This window comes from Cyprinus carpio, chromosome B25 (genome assembly GCF_018340385.1).
Source record: "Cyprinus carpio isolate SPL01 chromosome B25, ASM1834038v1, whole genome shotgun sequence".
Classification (NCBI taxonomy): domain Eukaryota; kingdom Metazoa; phylum Chordata; class Actinopteri; order Cypriniformes; family Cyprinidae; genus Cyprinus; species Cyprinus carpio.
The window spans coordinates 4200073-4215434 of record NC_056621.1 but is presented as its reverse complement, the minus strand read 5'-3'; the positions used below and the strand labels follow the sequence as shown (position 1 = coordinate 4215434).

Genomic DNA, 15362 nt, shown 5'->3' with positions numbered 1-15362 from the left:
AAACTTTATATTTCTGGGATGAGTCAGAAGTATAAATTATTATATTATTTAAAAACAGATTTATGTGAGTGAATATTCACATTGGTCTGAACAAAAACTGCAGACTGGATTATTGAAAATGCACATTCATTCTCTGCCAGTAGGAGGTGCTTTTGGAGTCAGAAATATAGTGGTTTCCCCGGTAACAGCTCTAAACAAAACAGCTCAGCTCATAAATGGTACTTTATCTGGTAAAATGAAAATGTGAGTTACCAGCATAAGCCTACATTTTATTTTAGTCATTTTAACTTAGGGCTGTCAATCAATTAAAATATATAATCACGATTAATGGCATGATTGTCATGAGTTAACTCGTGAATAATCGCAAACTTAATTGCACATTTTTATCTGTTCTAAATGTACCTTAAATGAATATTTTCCCCATGGTTTCACAGACAAGGCTTAAGCTAGTCCCAGACTAAAATGCATGTTTGAGCTGTCTCAACTGAAAATATCTTGCTCTGACATATCTTAAAACTCATTGTTCTGTGTCAATATGCACACCTGTAACACTTTCTTTTAAGGCATTTTTGTAATGCAAAAAATTAATTTATGCAATAAATGTTTATTATTAGTGAAACCAGTTTACAGAGCATGAAGAGTAGACATGTTTCAGGTCATAGATGTTTTTCAAAGAACTTGTTCATGTCTATTAGACACATGAAAAAAAAAAAACAGAAATACTAGCTTCCTATTACTTCTCTTTCTTTGCACTGAGCACTTTACACAAACCTGTTTGCATTTTCGCATGACAGGGCAGCTCACTTCTGAACATGCAAAATGTACATTTATTATTTATTATTACATTTGTTTGCCTCTCTGTGCCACATACTGTATTTTGATGCAGCTAAATTCTCAAAAACTGTTTTCATTGATACATTTGACTGTTTGTTGTCAGACAACGGGATGAATATGAAATAGTGACTGAAACGCGACCCATTAAGACTAACCAGCTCTCCCTTCCGAGAAGTTAACCTGCACAAAAATATATAATCGCGCCGTCGTCTGATAAAAATCAAATAGGCTACAGAATAGCTTGAAGACAATAGCTGTGCTGTGATTTCAGCTATACTTATATGTAAAATTAGAGAAGCAACATATCAGTGTTTTAACTGAAAGCGCAGCTCCTTTCAGCCGCGCGCTTAACGCAGAGAGAGAAGTGTGCGCGCGCTGGGAAAGAGGGACCTCGCGCTCGTGCGGCAGTCAGCTTTAGATGCATAAAATTTTATTTTGCTACAAGCTGGATACACAAGAAGCACGTTCAACTCGGACGCGCAGACGATTGTCGTGCATAAACACCCGTAAACAGCAACCGTTCGCGTGTCCGCGCTTAATGCGCATCTCCTATATGAAAAGCATTAGGGGGCCCTTGGCTTTTGGGGGCCCAAGGCAGTCGCCTACCTTTGCCTAATGGGTAAGTCCGCCCCTGGCCAGGGGAAGACTAAGCCTTGCCCAGCCTTACACACGCTCCTCCTATGAAAGTGCCCATTGAATAGATTGAAGGTCATTTTAATGCTTAAAAATTATGTAAAATGATCTTCTAAAATGTAGAATATTACCAAATACTTTTAACACATCAGCTACAAAACATAGGCCTACTATTGGAAACACGTATCTAGCCTAAACAATAAGCGATAAAGCTTAATTTATGCCACTTACGTGTCCTGATTCAGAAACGAGGTCTGAAGAGCGAAAACGCGGGGTCTGCAATCTCTCTTCGTAGTTTTCTTTAAATTTAAGCTTCACATTAATGTTTTATCACTCATATACCATTTTCATAAAACGTTGATATAATTTGTTTTGATTTAACCGTCACCTCAGAAATTCGCGCCGTTCCTGTCAGTCTTCTGTGCAGAGCGGAAGTAGTATTTTATTAGTTTTTTTTTATTTTTTACACGTGGTTGATATTTACACTGAATCATAATAAAGATCTCATCGAATCACAAAAACACTTGACTTAGCCATTCGTATATTTATTTAAAATATAATAGTTACTAGTCTAGCCTACCTTTCCTTTATGATAATTTAAACATGCAACAATTGGCACACTGAAAAAAAGACCTACACAACATTACTGAATTGTTTTTTAGGTGTTTTTTTTTTCTTTAAAGATGACACCAAAGAAATACAATAAGATACAGTATCACAACGCCACGTGGAATTTATTAATAAATTATTCTGATAGCAGCAAGAGTTCCATTTCTCAGACAATTAAATCTTTCAAAGATGCATGTAAGTTCATTTTTTATTTCCATTTGTGTAGAATATTGCATAATAATGTCGTATGGGGAAGGAGGCATAAAAATATCACTCTCAAAGAATATGTACAATTTGAATTTTTTTCACGTCCCTGCCAGGCCTATCTGTGATACAGCCTATCTTTAATATCACAGAAATATTTGTATATCTTGTGATATAAATGTGACTGTATTGTTATTTCAGAAACCAGAAAACATCAAGAATGGCACTTGATCTTTTAAATGATTTTCCTTTTCTGCCTTGGCTTGTGAAATCACATCTTGAAAACGACACCTCCATTCTTCTCCATGGACAGGGGGTTCACACTGAGAAAGAAAAAAGTGGAAAAAAGCTTTGCAGATATTCAGTGTCCTTCAATGACAGCTGTTTGTGTGCCTAACCAGCCATGACTATTCATATTATATTAATAAATATTGCAAATAAATATTTTCACTGCTTTTTAGACTAATTAAAATCTCTGATATATTGTTTCCTTAAAGATCCTATATTATATAGATATTATATTATATTTTTATTTTGCTGAAATGGTTTTTGTGTCAGAGGTTGTTTATTCCCACCTTTTTGTTTTCAAATCTGTAACTGTTAAAGCCTGGAGATCAACCATCCAACACTTTCAACATATACAATTCTTTCTTAAAATGTCTATTAATTTAAACTTTCGAATTGTATGGTTTTCTCTCATGTACTTTTCTCTTTTTACACAACTTAACATGTGTCCTGCTCTGTTGAGGATACTATACTCTTCTCTATTGAATTAACAATCCATATTGTTCGATTTTTTTTCGTTATTATTTGGGTTTATGCATAAACATCCCCAGTCCAAAAAATAAATAAATACATTTTAACATGGTGAATGGCTCACATACTGTCCTTTTTGGCCTTTAAGCAAATATGCTTGTACTTAATTTGAAGAGGCACACTGTAACTCTAAACTCAGTTGTGTTATTTCAGATGTTGTCACATCCCACAACCTCATCATCATGAGCAGAGAGAAACTTGGCCTTCATTACATTTATTTTCAGATTCTATTTTGTTTTACTTCTTAATATATTTGTTTATGTCTTATGTCAACTGTAGTATTAATTTTTCATAATTTTTTGCTACAATGTCACATGTCAAAAAAAATAATAGTACTGTAAAACTGACACAAGTATATTTTTTATGTCAGCATATGGACAGCCAGAAAAAGCTGTTAAACAATATTAATAAATAATATATAAAATAATGTTAACAATTTAAATGATAATCATATAAATACCATACACTAATACTTTTGCAAGTACAATACAAATTTACAATAAAAATTGGAGTAGGCTAGATGTATAAAATCATTTTAGTAACCTAGTAAATAAAAAAGACTGTACATAATTTTAGTCTTATTTTGAATTCAAAAGCAACAATCTTTCAAAACCCAGCAGAATAAATAATGCATCAGAGATTGTCTAGAGATTAATTACATTAAGATCAATATTTCATCCATGTGTGCAAGAGAGACAGAGAGAAAGGTAGAGAGATTACCCTTTCCTCTTGCAGCACGCGGGTCTCCAGACTTTACTTAGTAGTGTGCTCCTAAGTGCTGAACAGCCTCTGATATACAATAAAGGGGTCAGAACTGCATTCACACGTGGCAAAATGCGCAGGGGGTCTGAACCCTCATTTCTGAACGTATAGCACGTAGACCCCGCGAAATTACACGCAATAATATGAAGAAAAATGGGTAACCACGCGATCAGAAAACACACGGCTACTATTATGATGAGATAAATGGACGCGCGCTTGTTGTCGCGTTCTGCGCTCGGTGGTTCGCGTTCTAGCTGAAATTTAGCGACAAAGAAGAGCCTGACGTTCAGCCCAATCATGATAATGACGGTGAAAATGTTCGCCACAAAAGTGCCAAAGCCCGTAACTCTTTTAGCAACCCCCAAAGTAACCAAATTATTAACAGCAACTATCAGAAAAGCATAAACCCAGTAGGCCAGAATCACCAGCAGGGTTCTGTTTCGCGTCATGCGCTGCGAGTATTTAAAAGGCGCTGAGACCGCGTGGTAGCGGTCCGCTTGCGCGGCCAGAATCGCCATATAGGACAGACCCAGAAAAGTGGGAACGATGTAGAAAGTGCGAGTCGGGGAGTCATAAGAATCGCGTACATCCATAACTCCAGCATAATAATAAGAGACGCCCGTGCAGATGTCACTGAGACACGTCTGCATGTACATGAAGCGGTTCTCGTTTCGCAGAGATCTGTTCATCATGATGGAAACAAACACAGAGACGTTAATAAAAATAATGGCGGTGGCGAGAATTACATTGAAGAGAAACAAAAGCACGTTCTCTAAACTAGTAAGAGGCACCACGGTGCCGAGACCCGCTCTGCTCTCAGAAATATTCATGAGTGATGAGAGTATCAGTAAATGAAGTTACAAGAAAAAGAACAGAGCCATAGCTGACATGTACACGAGTGCACGAGAGCGCACATGGGTGCACGCTTTTAAAATGCGCGCGAAGAAGGTGGTCTCACTAGTTCTCTCACGGGACAGATATGAAATAATATGCAAGCAGCATGATCAAAACAACATGCGAAACAGATTTAATATTAAAACTTTAACTAGAGCATAAGAATCAGAGAAGAACTTTTTGTTTATATGATGAATTGCTCACTAATGGGTTTCTCAAATCTTTAAGGAATAGTTCATCCAAAAATGAAAGTTTGCTAAGAATGCACTCACCCTCAGACCATGTAGGTGAGTTTCGTAATCGGAACAGATTTGGAGAATGTAGCATTGCATCACTTGCTTACCAATGGATCCACAGCAATTAATGGGTGCCGTCAGAATGAGTCCTAACAGCTGATAAAAACATTATGGTAACACTTTATTTTGATGGTCCCCCAACACATCACTGATTAATGTCTTGTGATGCAAAAAGAAGCATATGTTTTTAAGAAACAAATCTGACATAAAGGTGTTTTGACTTAAACAGTGTCTTCTGGCTAAAATACCAGTCCACAATCCATAATAACATTTCCTCACATCAAAATCCAGTTGTTTAGAACTGTTTTGGAATGGTGCTCTTGATCTGCATATTTCTCTCCTGATTCAGACAAGACTATTTTTTTATCACTGAGAAAGCAATATTAGCAATAGAGGACTCATATTCATCTAGCCTACATCTTTTATGTCTCAACTGTAAATTTTCCCCAAATGGTCATTTTTGGGTGTACTATTCCTTTAAAATTTAAACACAAATATTTCTACTCAATTAAAAATAAGTTTGATTGATATGCACATTCATACAATAGTTACACAGCAACACTAACATTGTAGCAGCAAAAATTCCAGTGAAAGTTTTAAACCCTGTGACTTTGAAGTATGTAAAATATATTCAATTCAATTCAATTCAAGTTTATTTGTATAGCGCTTTTTACGATACAAATCATTACAAAGCATATATGAACCATCTCTGCCCAGTTCTGCTGCTTTTTTTGAGCCAGTCACCTGAACCTAAATGCTATGTGACTAATCACTCTAGGGCTCCTGAAATTGCATGAGTATGTAAGTCTTTTCAATAAAAATTTACTTCGCGATTGTTAGAAAGTATGTTCTATAATAGTATGAATGTGAATAATATGAATAATTCAGTCTACTACATTTGCCATTTTGTCATAGTCATGTGACCTACAAGTGCCAGTTTCTTGTCTTCAGTTTCATGTGATAGCTAAGTGTCCATCAAAATGCACATTTCGCAATCCAGCCAAAAGTAGTACATCTGGCTACTTTTCGTCCACTGTTTTATGAATAATATAAATTCAGACATACTAATTTTTTAACATACTGTTTTTAAGTTTAGCTACAATCCTAATCAAACACACCTGAGCCAGGTTATTTACATTTAGTCATTTAGTAAACGCTTTTATCCAAAGCGACTAACAAAGTAGCAATCAGACCAACGAGAGAGGTGTTGTGACAAGTCTCAGTTAGTGCACATAGAAAGGTGCCTCTTTTTTTATATACAAATAAATGAGAACAGAATAGAACACAATAAAAAAGGGTAAGTGCTAGTATTAATCGGTCAGGTGATGGTGAAAAAGATGGCTAAAGACTCAGCTGCTCTGATTGAGATAGGCAGGTCATTCCACCAGCTGGGAACAGTTCAGGAAAAGGTCAGTGAGAGTGATTTTGTGCCTCTTTGGGATGGCACCACGAGGCGTCATTCACTCGCAGAACGCAAGCTTCTGGAGGGTGTGTAGGTCTGAACTAGCGAGTTTAGATATACTGGTGCAGCACCAGTGGTTGTCTTGTATGAAAGCATCAGTACATTGAATTTAATGCGAGCAGCTATTGGCAGCCAGTGCAAGCTGATGAAGAGAGGTGTGATGTGAGCTTTCTTTGGCTCGTTGAAGACCACCCGGGTTGCTGCATTCTAGATCAGTTGGTTATCACAGTGCTTAGCATTATACTAAAGGTGTGTTGGAGCAGGGTTGGAGCTGAAGTCTGCAGAAAAGTAGCCCTCCAGATGTTGGCAACCATTGTTCTAGGAACCGCTAGATGGGCCACATATGATAGTTGCATTTACTGAGACGTTTTTTTCAAACAAACTGCTCTACATTGTATCGATGTGGGTTCATCAAGATTATGGGAGTGCAGGACTGGTGGTAAAACTCTATATATGTACAATGTCATCCATTTATGCCGTTTTGTAAGGTCACAATACCTTAATTTCAAGACTTTGTCTTGGATATTTATTATCTTAACCAATTAGAACCAACAATGGTCAATTAATCCTTTTATTTCACACAATCATTTTCAATTAAATTGGAAAAACGTGTGTTCACTGTACAATCTTTTGCTGGTCTTCAGTCTTCTATCACTACCAGTGTCCTGTTCGTGGTATGTCTCGTGTGATGTCTCAAATTGCATCATTAACAGAAACATATTGTGATCTCTATTTGTTTTTGTGTGTATATGCCTGATTAACCACAGTAATGATCATCAAACAAGGGATTTTCATCTCCAGTGAACCACCGTTGTGCTGAAGTATTCTTCCCAAGGGTTAATTTGTATTCCAAAACACTGGTGATGATAAATGGTTCTGACATTTTTTACCTTTGCATGTTTTAACACAATTAGTCCTGTATTTGGATTTTGTCACTCTTCATAGTCTTATAACCACAACAGGCTCACCGTTTTCCGCTTAGGGTATAATTAAGTCAAGAATTAGTTTGGCTAATATCTTGCATGTGTCAACTTGAGGATATCAAGTACACTTGAATGGTTATCAAAGACAAAAACAACAAAATGACTCCTCCAAGGGAAATGATCACAAAACACTGAACACAGATATACATTTAGCTTACCTGACACCATAATAGGAAAAACTGGTTTTGCTTCAAGGACCAAATTTTACATTGGACATCAAGTGACATCTGTAAAAATGAAGTAAATGAAACAACATGAACTTGAACAAACTGGAACAATCACTAGGCCTAAATTTAGAGTTTTCAAGAATGAGGGCAAAAAACATTTCATCTTATGATTTTTCTAAAAATATAAAATTGAAAAAGGCAGACACAGAACTAAGGTGCATTTAATCACTTTAATCGCAGTAATGGGTAACATTATACACATTTTCAACATTCACAACATCTCAAAGGCATAACAATACATATGCAGCTGAGCAACAATAAAGGCGTTAAGTTTTGCCTTCTACTGGTCATCCGGTGGTCACCATGGGCCTTTTAGATAAATGATTTAGCAAAGTGCTAAGCTAGGTTGATTATCTACTTGAATGTTCAGCAGTAATATTCAGAGAAACCATAGCACCAATCTACTGATAAAGATCCAGCTTTATATCAAATGTTGTTTTATCTAACCCCTTTGAGTTCAACTGCATGAGTGTCATAGTACTTGTACGTGTGATATGAATAAAACTGACAAGTGGGGTGATTATTGTACATACCGAGTAAAAAAAAAAAATAAAAAAATAAAAAAAAAAACTATTATGATCACAAAAACATTCACTAAGAAGCCATTCACACAGAAAGTGTTTTTTAATTTAAGAACATAGAATGAAAAACCACAAGACCTTTGAATGTCTTTTAATGTGGCACTGCATTCTAAAAATGCAGTGTTTATGTGTTTTTACGGCAAAAGTGTAAATGGTCAAAAATGTCCATCTAGTGCAATTTTATACAGAAAAACAATGGAGTAGAACGCAAAAACATGTTCATTGTGAACGGCCCCTAAAAAGTAAAAATAACAAAACTAACAGTGGTGGACTGTGAAAAACCATTAAAATTATGTCTATGATAATAATTTAAAAGAAATAAATACATCAGTAGAAAGTGAATCCATAAATTAACAGTCCAAACAATCAAAGATAACACTACAACACAAAATTTTACATATGTTCTACACAAGTAGGAGTGCTATCATGAGAAAAGAGCTGGAAGTCACCATTCCATGTTATAACAAAATAGTCATGGTTTGTTGTGATTGCTGTTGCCAGTGGAAAACAATAAGTCAAATGCCAATGCCATGCACAATTTTGTTTAAATTGTAGATAATAAAGGGTTCATGTGTTATGCTGTCTTAGAAGAGAAGTTAGTGTATGCCAAAACATGCAAGAAGGTGGCAGTGATGGAAGGGGAATATTGTAAAAGTAATTGTATGCAAATATTTTTAGCTCCTTTGGAAATTGATATGAAATGTGGGCTAATGACAAATTGTTAGGTGGCTCATTTAGTAGAGTAAATTTACAGGAGTCATTGTGAGAAATTCTTTCTTTTGAATCTTCAATTAGTCTTTCAAGAATTCCTTGTCCAAAGTCTCTAAGCATCCAAGACAAATTCCTCAGATAAAATTTGATGGGTGCGAACGATCCATTTCTCAGTCTGACTCAATGACTTTATGTGTAACCTTTTCTAGAATTTCAGTGTAGAAGGGAAATGAAGATGAGCGACAGAATGCTAGTAAAGAGTAGCATGACTCCATGGCCAAAGGGTCCAGGTAAGTCACCGCTACCATTGCTAGTTTTATCATCTATGTTACTGCGATACTGCAGCTGTTTTTCTGCATGCTGTTCCACAGAGACCATGTACAGCTCGACACAACGTCGTGCTTTCATTTGCTCAATTAGCGCAGGATAGCCTATCTCCATAATGCTAACAGTGTCATCTTCATCACCATCAGCTTCTGCTTTTCTTTCATGGGTATTCTTTTGAGGCTGACTGGGTGTTTTGGGCGGCTTTGAGGTTACAAAAAAAGAACTTCCGGATGTGTCTCTTTCTGCAGTGCTGTTATTGCTTGTGGCGTTTTCTTGCGTACCAATAGGATCATTGGCTACTTCTGCTTCTTGAACCTCAACAACGTCAGTGGATCTCCTTGATGTTCCTTCAGGTTTCTCTCGGAGCAAGTCTGTCCTCTTCACACACGTCTCCATGAAGCTATCATAGGACTGTGGTGGAGGATTCTGGAAGATGTCATGAGGGTTAACGTTTCCTTGTCCAGCAGAGGTCGATCCTGCATTGCCTGGGTTTCCACCTTGAGAGTTAGAGTGCCTGTTCATGTTACCGTCAGGGGGAGGTTGGCCGTAACGTCTGTACATATAGTGATTGTAGTAGTATTCCTCCTGTGGGCTGTGGAAATGGAAATGGGGGCGAGGGAATCTTCCGAGGCCATATCCCAGAGCCATACCACCCACCGCCCCAGCCCCAGCCGCCAAAATTGCCTGCTTGCCAAACCCCTTTGATTTATGTGAAGGGGCCATACCCATGTTATGCACTGACTGGGCGAAAGGTGATCTGCCGCCATACCCATAACTACCATAGTTGCCACCGTAGCCTGGGCTCATGATTTTGTTGTTGGGGTTCCAGTAAGGATATTGCGCCGCGGCAGGGTATCCACCTGCACCTGCTCCTACAACACCTCCACCAAACTGGTTAGGGCTGGAACCTCCCCGGACTGGATAACCTGGATAAGAGCCTCCAGCTGGGTAAGGATGTCCATATCCTCCGGCTTGTCCAGGGTTCCTGTTGGGGTATGAACCTCCTCCTGGATAAGATCCTCCTCCTGGGTAACCACTACGCCCTGGGTAGTTACCTTGTGGATAACCACCTTGGGCCGGGTAACCACCTTGAGCCGGATAACCACCTTGGGCCGGGTAACCACCACGCCCTGGGTAGCTACCTTGGTTAGGGTATCCTTGACCTGGGTTAGAGCCTGCTGGTGGATATCTGCCCTGCCCCGGGTACCCGCCTCCAGTACCAGGGTAGGGGGGTGGATTCTGGTTTGGTACTTGAGGTTGGCGAGGATAGTTTCCAGGGGACGAGTGTGTCCCACGTGATGAAGTACCTTTATTACTACTGCTGCTGCCACTTCGGCTTCCTGTGCTGCTTCCACCTTTGTATGAGCTCCCCCCACTTTTTCCCCAACTGAATCCACCTTTACCGCCACCCCCTCGTCTGGCCACAACTGATACCACAAGAGCAAGACAGAGTAATAGCACTGTTAGGCGACCCATTTCTGTTGAAAAAGAGAGAGAGAGGTTCAATGAAAAGCAATCATTTTCAAAATTGTCAGTTGAGGTGTTTCACTTATGCCAGGCACACACTGTATAATTTTAGCCCCGATTTTCACTCGCCAACAGTTTTGTGGAAATCGCTGACAAATGCTCAAAATGGAGGAAAATTGGTGCTCATTGCACATGAGTGACAATCGCATATTGTGTGTTATCAATGACGCAATCTGAGAGAAGCACCAATGTGTTGCAGATACCCAAGAGATATTTGACATGCTTAATATCTGGACCTGTCGGCAACTCGCAGTCCTGCAGAGTAAAATGTGTTTTAACTGGAAATGACATCGGCAATGACCTGCGACTAATGAGAGAACAAGATACAGGGCAAGGGAAAGTTCATTGGGAGAAGTCATGATAGACCTGCAACAGAACATCAGCAAGCAACCACTCTCTCCTTCACAGTTTTTGACAGAAATAAATCCATTCTTGTGGGAGAATGCCTGTCTCATGTGTGATCTTACATTATTTCCTGTCTCAATTCCTGTTTGTGTTTGGTTGTGTGTGTTTAGTTTGTAGACAAGGTGGAGTTGTCTGTGATTCTTCCGAATGAAAAGTTGTGTAATGTGTGACCCCCTGTTGCTGATCCGTCGTGTAGTGTGCACACAACAGCAACTAGGCTACATGATATGACATTTCCACTGACAGAAAGTCAGGAGAGAGGTTGTGACCAGCAGAAACAGAAAAGTCTTCACTGACCAAAATATTTTTGCTTTTAGGCCCTAATCAGACAGCACGTGTTTTTCAGGTTTGAAAACGTGAAGCACACAGCACTGGCCTTTTTTTGGTTGATTTATATATATATATATATATATATATATATATATATATATTATATATATATATATATATATATATATATATATATAGAAAAGAGCAGTGTGCTGCAGTTTGTTTATGGATCAAGGATTAGCCTATAGCGTGAGCACTCTAAATCTTTGGTTTGCTGTTAACTAAACTGTTATATTAATAGAAACCTTAGAAAACAGCTCCAGATAACCCGCGACAGCCACCACAAGTTTCTTTCCAAGCAACTGTAAACTCATGTCACAACGGAAGACCCGCCTCTCAATTCATTCGACTGGACAATGGGGAAAGAAAAAAAAAAGGTGAATAACTTCGAGCATTTTTCTGCGTAGAGTTGCTATTTTTCAACTCCTTGTGCTCAATGCTCTCCTGCAAAAACACGAGGTGAACAGGCGGCTAAAACTCACTGTCATAGCAAACAATTTAAAAAAGGTGCCTCTCACTGCAAAAAAAAAAAAAAAAAAAAAAAACCTGTTCTGTCTGATCGGGGCCTTAAACGGCATCTCAAATTAATGTATCTGTGACAGCTAGCCATTTCAAACTGCATCATACCTGTAAAGAGGATTGGCTCATTCATATGACTCCGGTTATCAACGTCTTGTAGTACACATAAACACATTCACTAAATTGTGTAAATATATGCATGTAAGACACTATATAAAGCTCTAGAATGTGCAGTAGGTAAATGAAAGCTGGGCGGCCCCGAATGAACGAAGTGTTTCACTTTTAACCTCTTGAAGAAAGTAAATGAAGAAATGAGTCATAAAGCACAAAATTATACCATCCTCAATGAGCTACATGAACTTTTCCTGATTAACATGTTAAATAGTGACACAGACTAATAAGATTTAGAAAAATTTCATATTCTTTAAAAGTGTGTCAGTGTATATAAATCCATGGCCGTAGCCAGGGTCTGAAAATTTGTGAGGTCTGGGGTGGGGTTAGGAATTATAATATAATTACCCCACATACAACTCATTATATACACTGTTTTGGAGGAATGAGCATGAGCATAATATCATATTGCACCATTATCAGTGTATAATTTTATCAGCTGTTTATTATTCATTCAACAATACATAGCCCTATTACAGTAGTACAACTAAATTATGCTGTTTATAATAGTATTCCTGCTAAAGATTCTGACAGATAATAAACCGTTTCTTCCCTGCTGAAAGAAAAGCATATGCTGGTTAGGTATGTTTTGACGCTGGGATGCTGGTTTATGAAGGACCAGCATAAACCAGCATCAAAACATACCTAACCAGCATATGCTGGTATTTTCAACAGGGTTTGTCTTTTTTTGTTTGTTTGTTTTTTGCGTTTGCCGTACACAGTGTGATATCCTGTCAATCTTCATCATCTTTGTGGGCTTTTTTGATTACTGTCAATTTCTGGCGATCATCCGCAGTGTTGCCAGATATTGCTTGGAAGTAGCACAAATAAAAGAAAAACAAAAAAAAAAAACGAAATGAGTTAAAATCTTTTGTAAATAAAATAATATAAATATATCGCTAACCCTTAACTGCAACTTCCCGCTCTATTAACGTTATAAAGTACAAAAGACAAGTCCCAAGACACTTACAATAACTGGATCTGGCAACACGTTGTGACCGCACCCTCACTCACAATTCTCTCATGCCTTGTTCACTCTGCAAGCTGTCTAAACCTAATTATACATGCAGACACTCATATAAGGAGTTTTAAACAGCAGATTAGTCATTTAGAGAACAAATTTATTTTTGAGCATGAAAAATTTACAGAGGTCCGGACCTCATAGCTGGCTACGGGCATGTATAAATCCATATGTCAGTGTATATAAATCAATATAAAAGACACAGGGGCTATTTGTCACAGGGACTATATCTCAGTAACTCAAATGATTTGAGTCAAACTTCCAATTACATAAATCGTTTTCTTTAGCATGATTTCGGTTTTCAAATGGTCCCACCTTCCAAGTTAAAATTCCAGCATTGTCGTGTTTTTAAAATGGTTAGGGTAACAAATTAACACATTGAAACTACACTGACACACATTCAAACATAATGAAAGAGTTGAAGGGAAATGAAGGCTTTTAACTCAACTGCAATCTCAGTGTAAGGGCATTTTCCACAAGTGTTAGGGTGGGGCAAGTTGTCACTTGTTTATAAAATTTTTAGAAATTATAGAATTCATTAATTATACTATGTTGGTCAAAACAATGGTTGAAATTTTGTTACCTTTAATATTTTTGCCCATTGTGACAATTTTCTGCATGCATTGTGACAACATTCCCTGCTATAGGGTCAATTTGAACCATTTAAATTTTTATCCCATTGTATTAACGATTTAAATGTTTAAAGGTTGAAGTCTAGAGTGTATAGTTTGTGTCTGTATGCTCAAAAATAATCAAATTTTAACCAAATTTTACATAAAACCGTGACAACTATCCCCGGCCACACCTACAGTGCTCAGATTTATGTTAACAAAAGGTGTGGCGTCCTCCTGTATTATTTCTCAATAATGATTTAGTTTAACAAGTTAAGACAGACCAGTTATCACGTTCAAATGAGTTTCTTAGTAGCCTGCGTGACTAAACGTGTACTGACAGGAATGAAAACAGTACAGTAAGTGTGTGTGTGTAACGTTATGTCCATCATTGTTCAGAGGCCATGTCCGACATGTATTCATGGCTATAAAGATGCGCTGTACAAAATTAAATCTAAGTAACGTTATTCAATAACTCGGACAATATCAAACTAAATTCAATATATATCAACATTAACATTTTTATTTTATTTTCCTTTTATACAACATATTACTAAATCATTTAAAACGCGAGCGAGGAATGTGTTGTATATATTATGTAAATATGTATAACGTTAGTGTCAAGATACCAGTTTATAATCGATCTAAACAATACCAGGCCGCTAGTCGCGCGTAACTTCACAAATACTTTAAATAGCAGGACTTTATTGGGCGTGTGACCGTCAACTGCACCTGTTATTATGAAGCAAAACGAATAGCTACAATAAACCAGTGGCCAATCATAACGCAAACAGCTCTGTTTACTCTAATAATAAGCGTGGTTTGATCGCTAGCTTACCTTCGTGTTGATTTCAGCGCGTTCTCCTGGTGATTGTTGTCCCTTGGCTGCAAGACGCCTTCAGTGACGAGGAAACTTTCCACTGGCGTGCGCGCTCACGAGGTGTGTAACTGGGATCATCCGCGCATGCGTATTGTCCGTAATCCTTCCTCTGACACAATTTACCAGAACTGTCGTGGGGATATTCTGGGCAAACCCTTATATAATTAAGTAAATGCTTTTTCTCAACGTATCCTTTCAAGTGTCAATCAAAACATTTTACAGCCAGAAGTACACATTTTTTGACGGTCATTTCAGTATGCAATAGCTTTTCATGCCACTATCATGTCTTTATTGAATAATTTAACTCTAAAAAGGTCAAAACCATAAAGAGACATCAGAAAATTAATGTATTGCTATTTTCCATCTTATACACATAATTGCTGGAGTGACAGCATTTATGTAAAAAAAAAAGAAAGTATAAAAAAAAGATATAAAAGTTTACGTTTACAGTAAAGATAACAGTATACTATTTTTATTATATATATTGTATAAAATATGTTGCACTCTAAAATTGCAATAAAATCGAAGTTTGAATCCAAATTTGAAACTGGTATCATAA

General features: G+C 37.5%; 2 protein-coding genes across 3 annotated transcripts; both read right to left on the bottom strand.

Moving 5' to 3' along the window:
- Positions 1-2175: 2175 nt before the first annotated feature.
- Positions 2176-5062, bottom strand: LOC109099124 (melanocortin receptor 4-like). Its single transcript, XM_019112665.2, has 2 exons — positions 3817-5062; positions 2176-2603 (listed from the first exon to the last, which is right to left on the bottom strand). The coding sequence occupies exons 1-2, from the start codon at positions 4686-4688 to the stop codon at positions 2552-2554; spliced, it is 924 nt and encodes a 307-aa protein (XP_018968210.2). The 5' UTR covers positions 4689-5062; the 3' UTR covers positions 2176-2551.
- A 2809-nt stretch (positions 5063-7871) lies between these two features.
- prnprs3 (prion protein, related sequence 3) lies at positions 7872-14927 on the bottom strand. 2 transcript variants are annotated; one of them, XM_042752757.1, is made up of 3 exons: positions 14762-14927; positions 10464-10817; positions 7872-10427 (listed from the first exon to the last, which is right to left on the bottom strand). In XM_042752757.1, the coding sequence occupies exons 2-3, from the start codon at positions 10813-10815 to the stop codon at positions 9226-9228; spliced, it is 1554 nt and encodes a 517-aa protein (XP_042608691.1). In that variant the 5' UTR covers positions 10816-10817; positions 14762-14927; the 3' UTR covers positions 7872-9225. The 2 variants fall into 2 exon arrangements, with proteins under 2 accessions (XP_042608691.1, XP_042608690.1); XM_042752756.1 differs by having other exon boundaries at positions 7872-10817; positions 14762-14925.
- Between the last annotated feature and the right edge of the window lie 435 nt (positions 14928-15362).

Bases quoted from the DNA above. Each gene is read 5' to 3' on its own strand.
- LOC109099124 (XM_019112665.2), bottom strand. From the start codon at position 4,688: ATGAATATTTCTGAGAGCAGAGCGGGTCTCGGCACCGTGGTGCCTCTT. The intron at 2,604-3,816 runs GTAATCTCTCTA...TTTCTTTCTCAG, and splicing joins GCGTGCTGCAAGAGGAAAGG to TGTGAACCCCCTGTCCATGG.
- prnprs3 (XM_042752756.1), bottom strand. From the start codon at position 10,815: ATGGGTCGCCTAACAGTGCTATTACTCTGTCTTGCTCTTGTGGTATCA.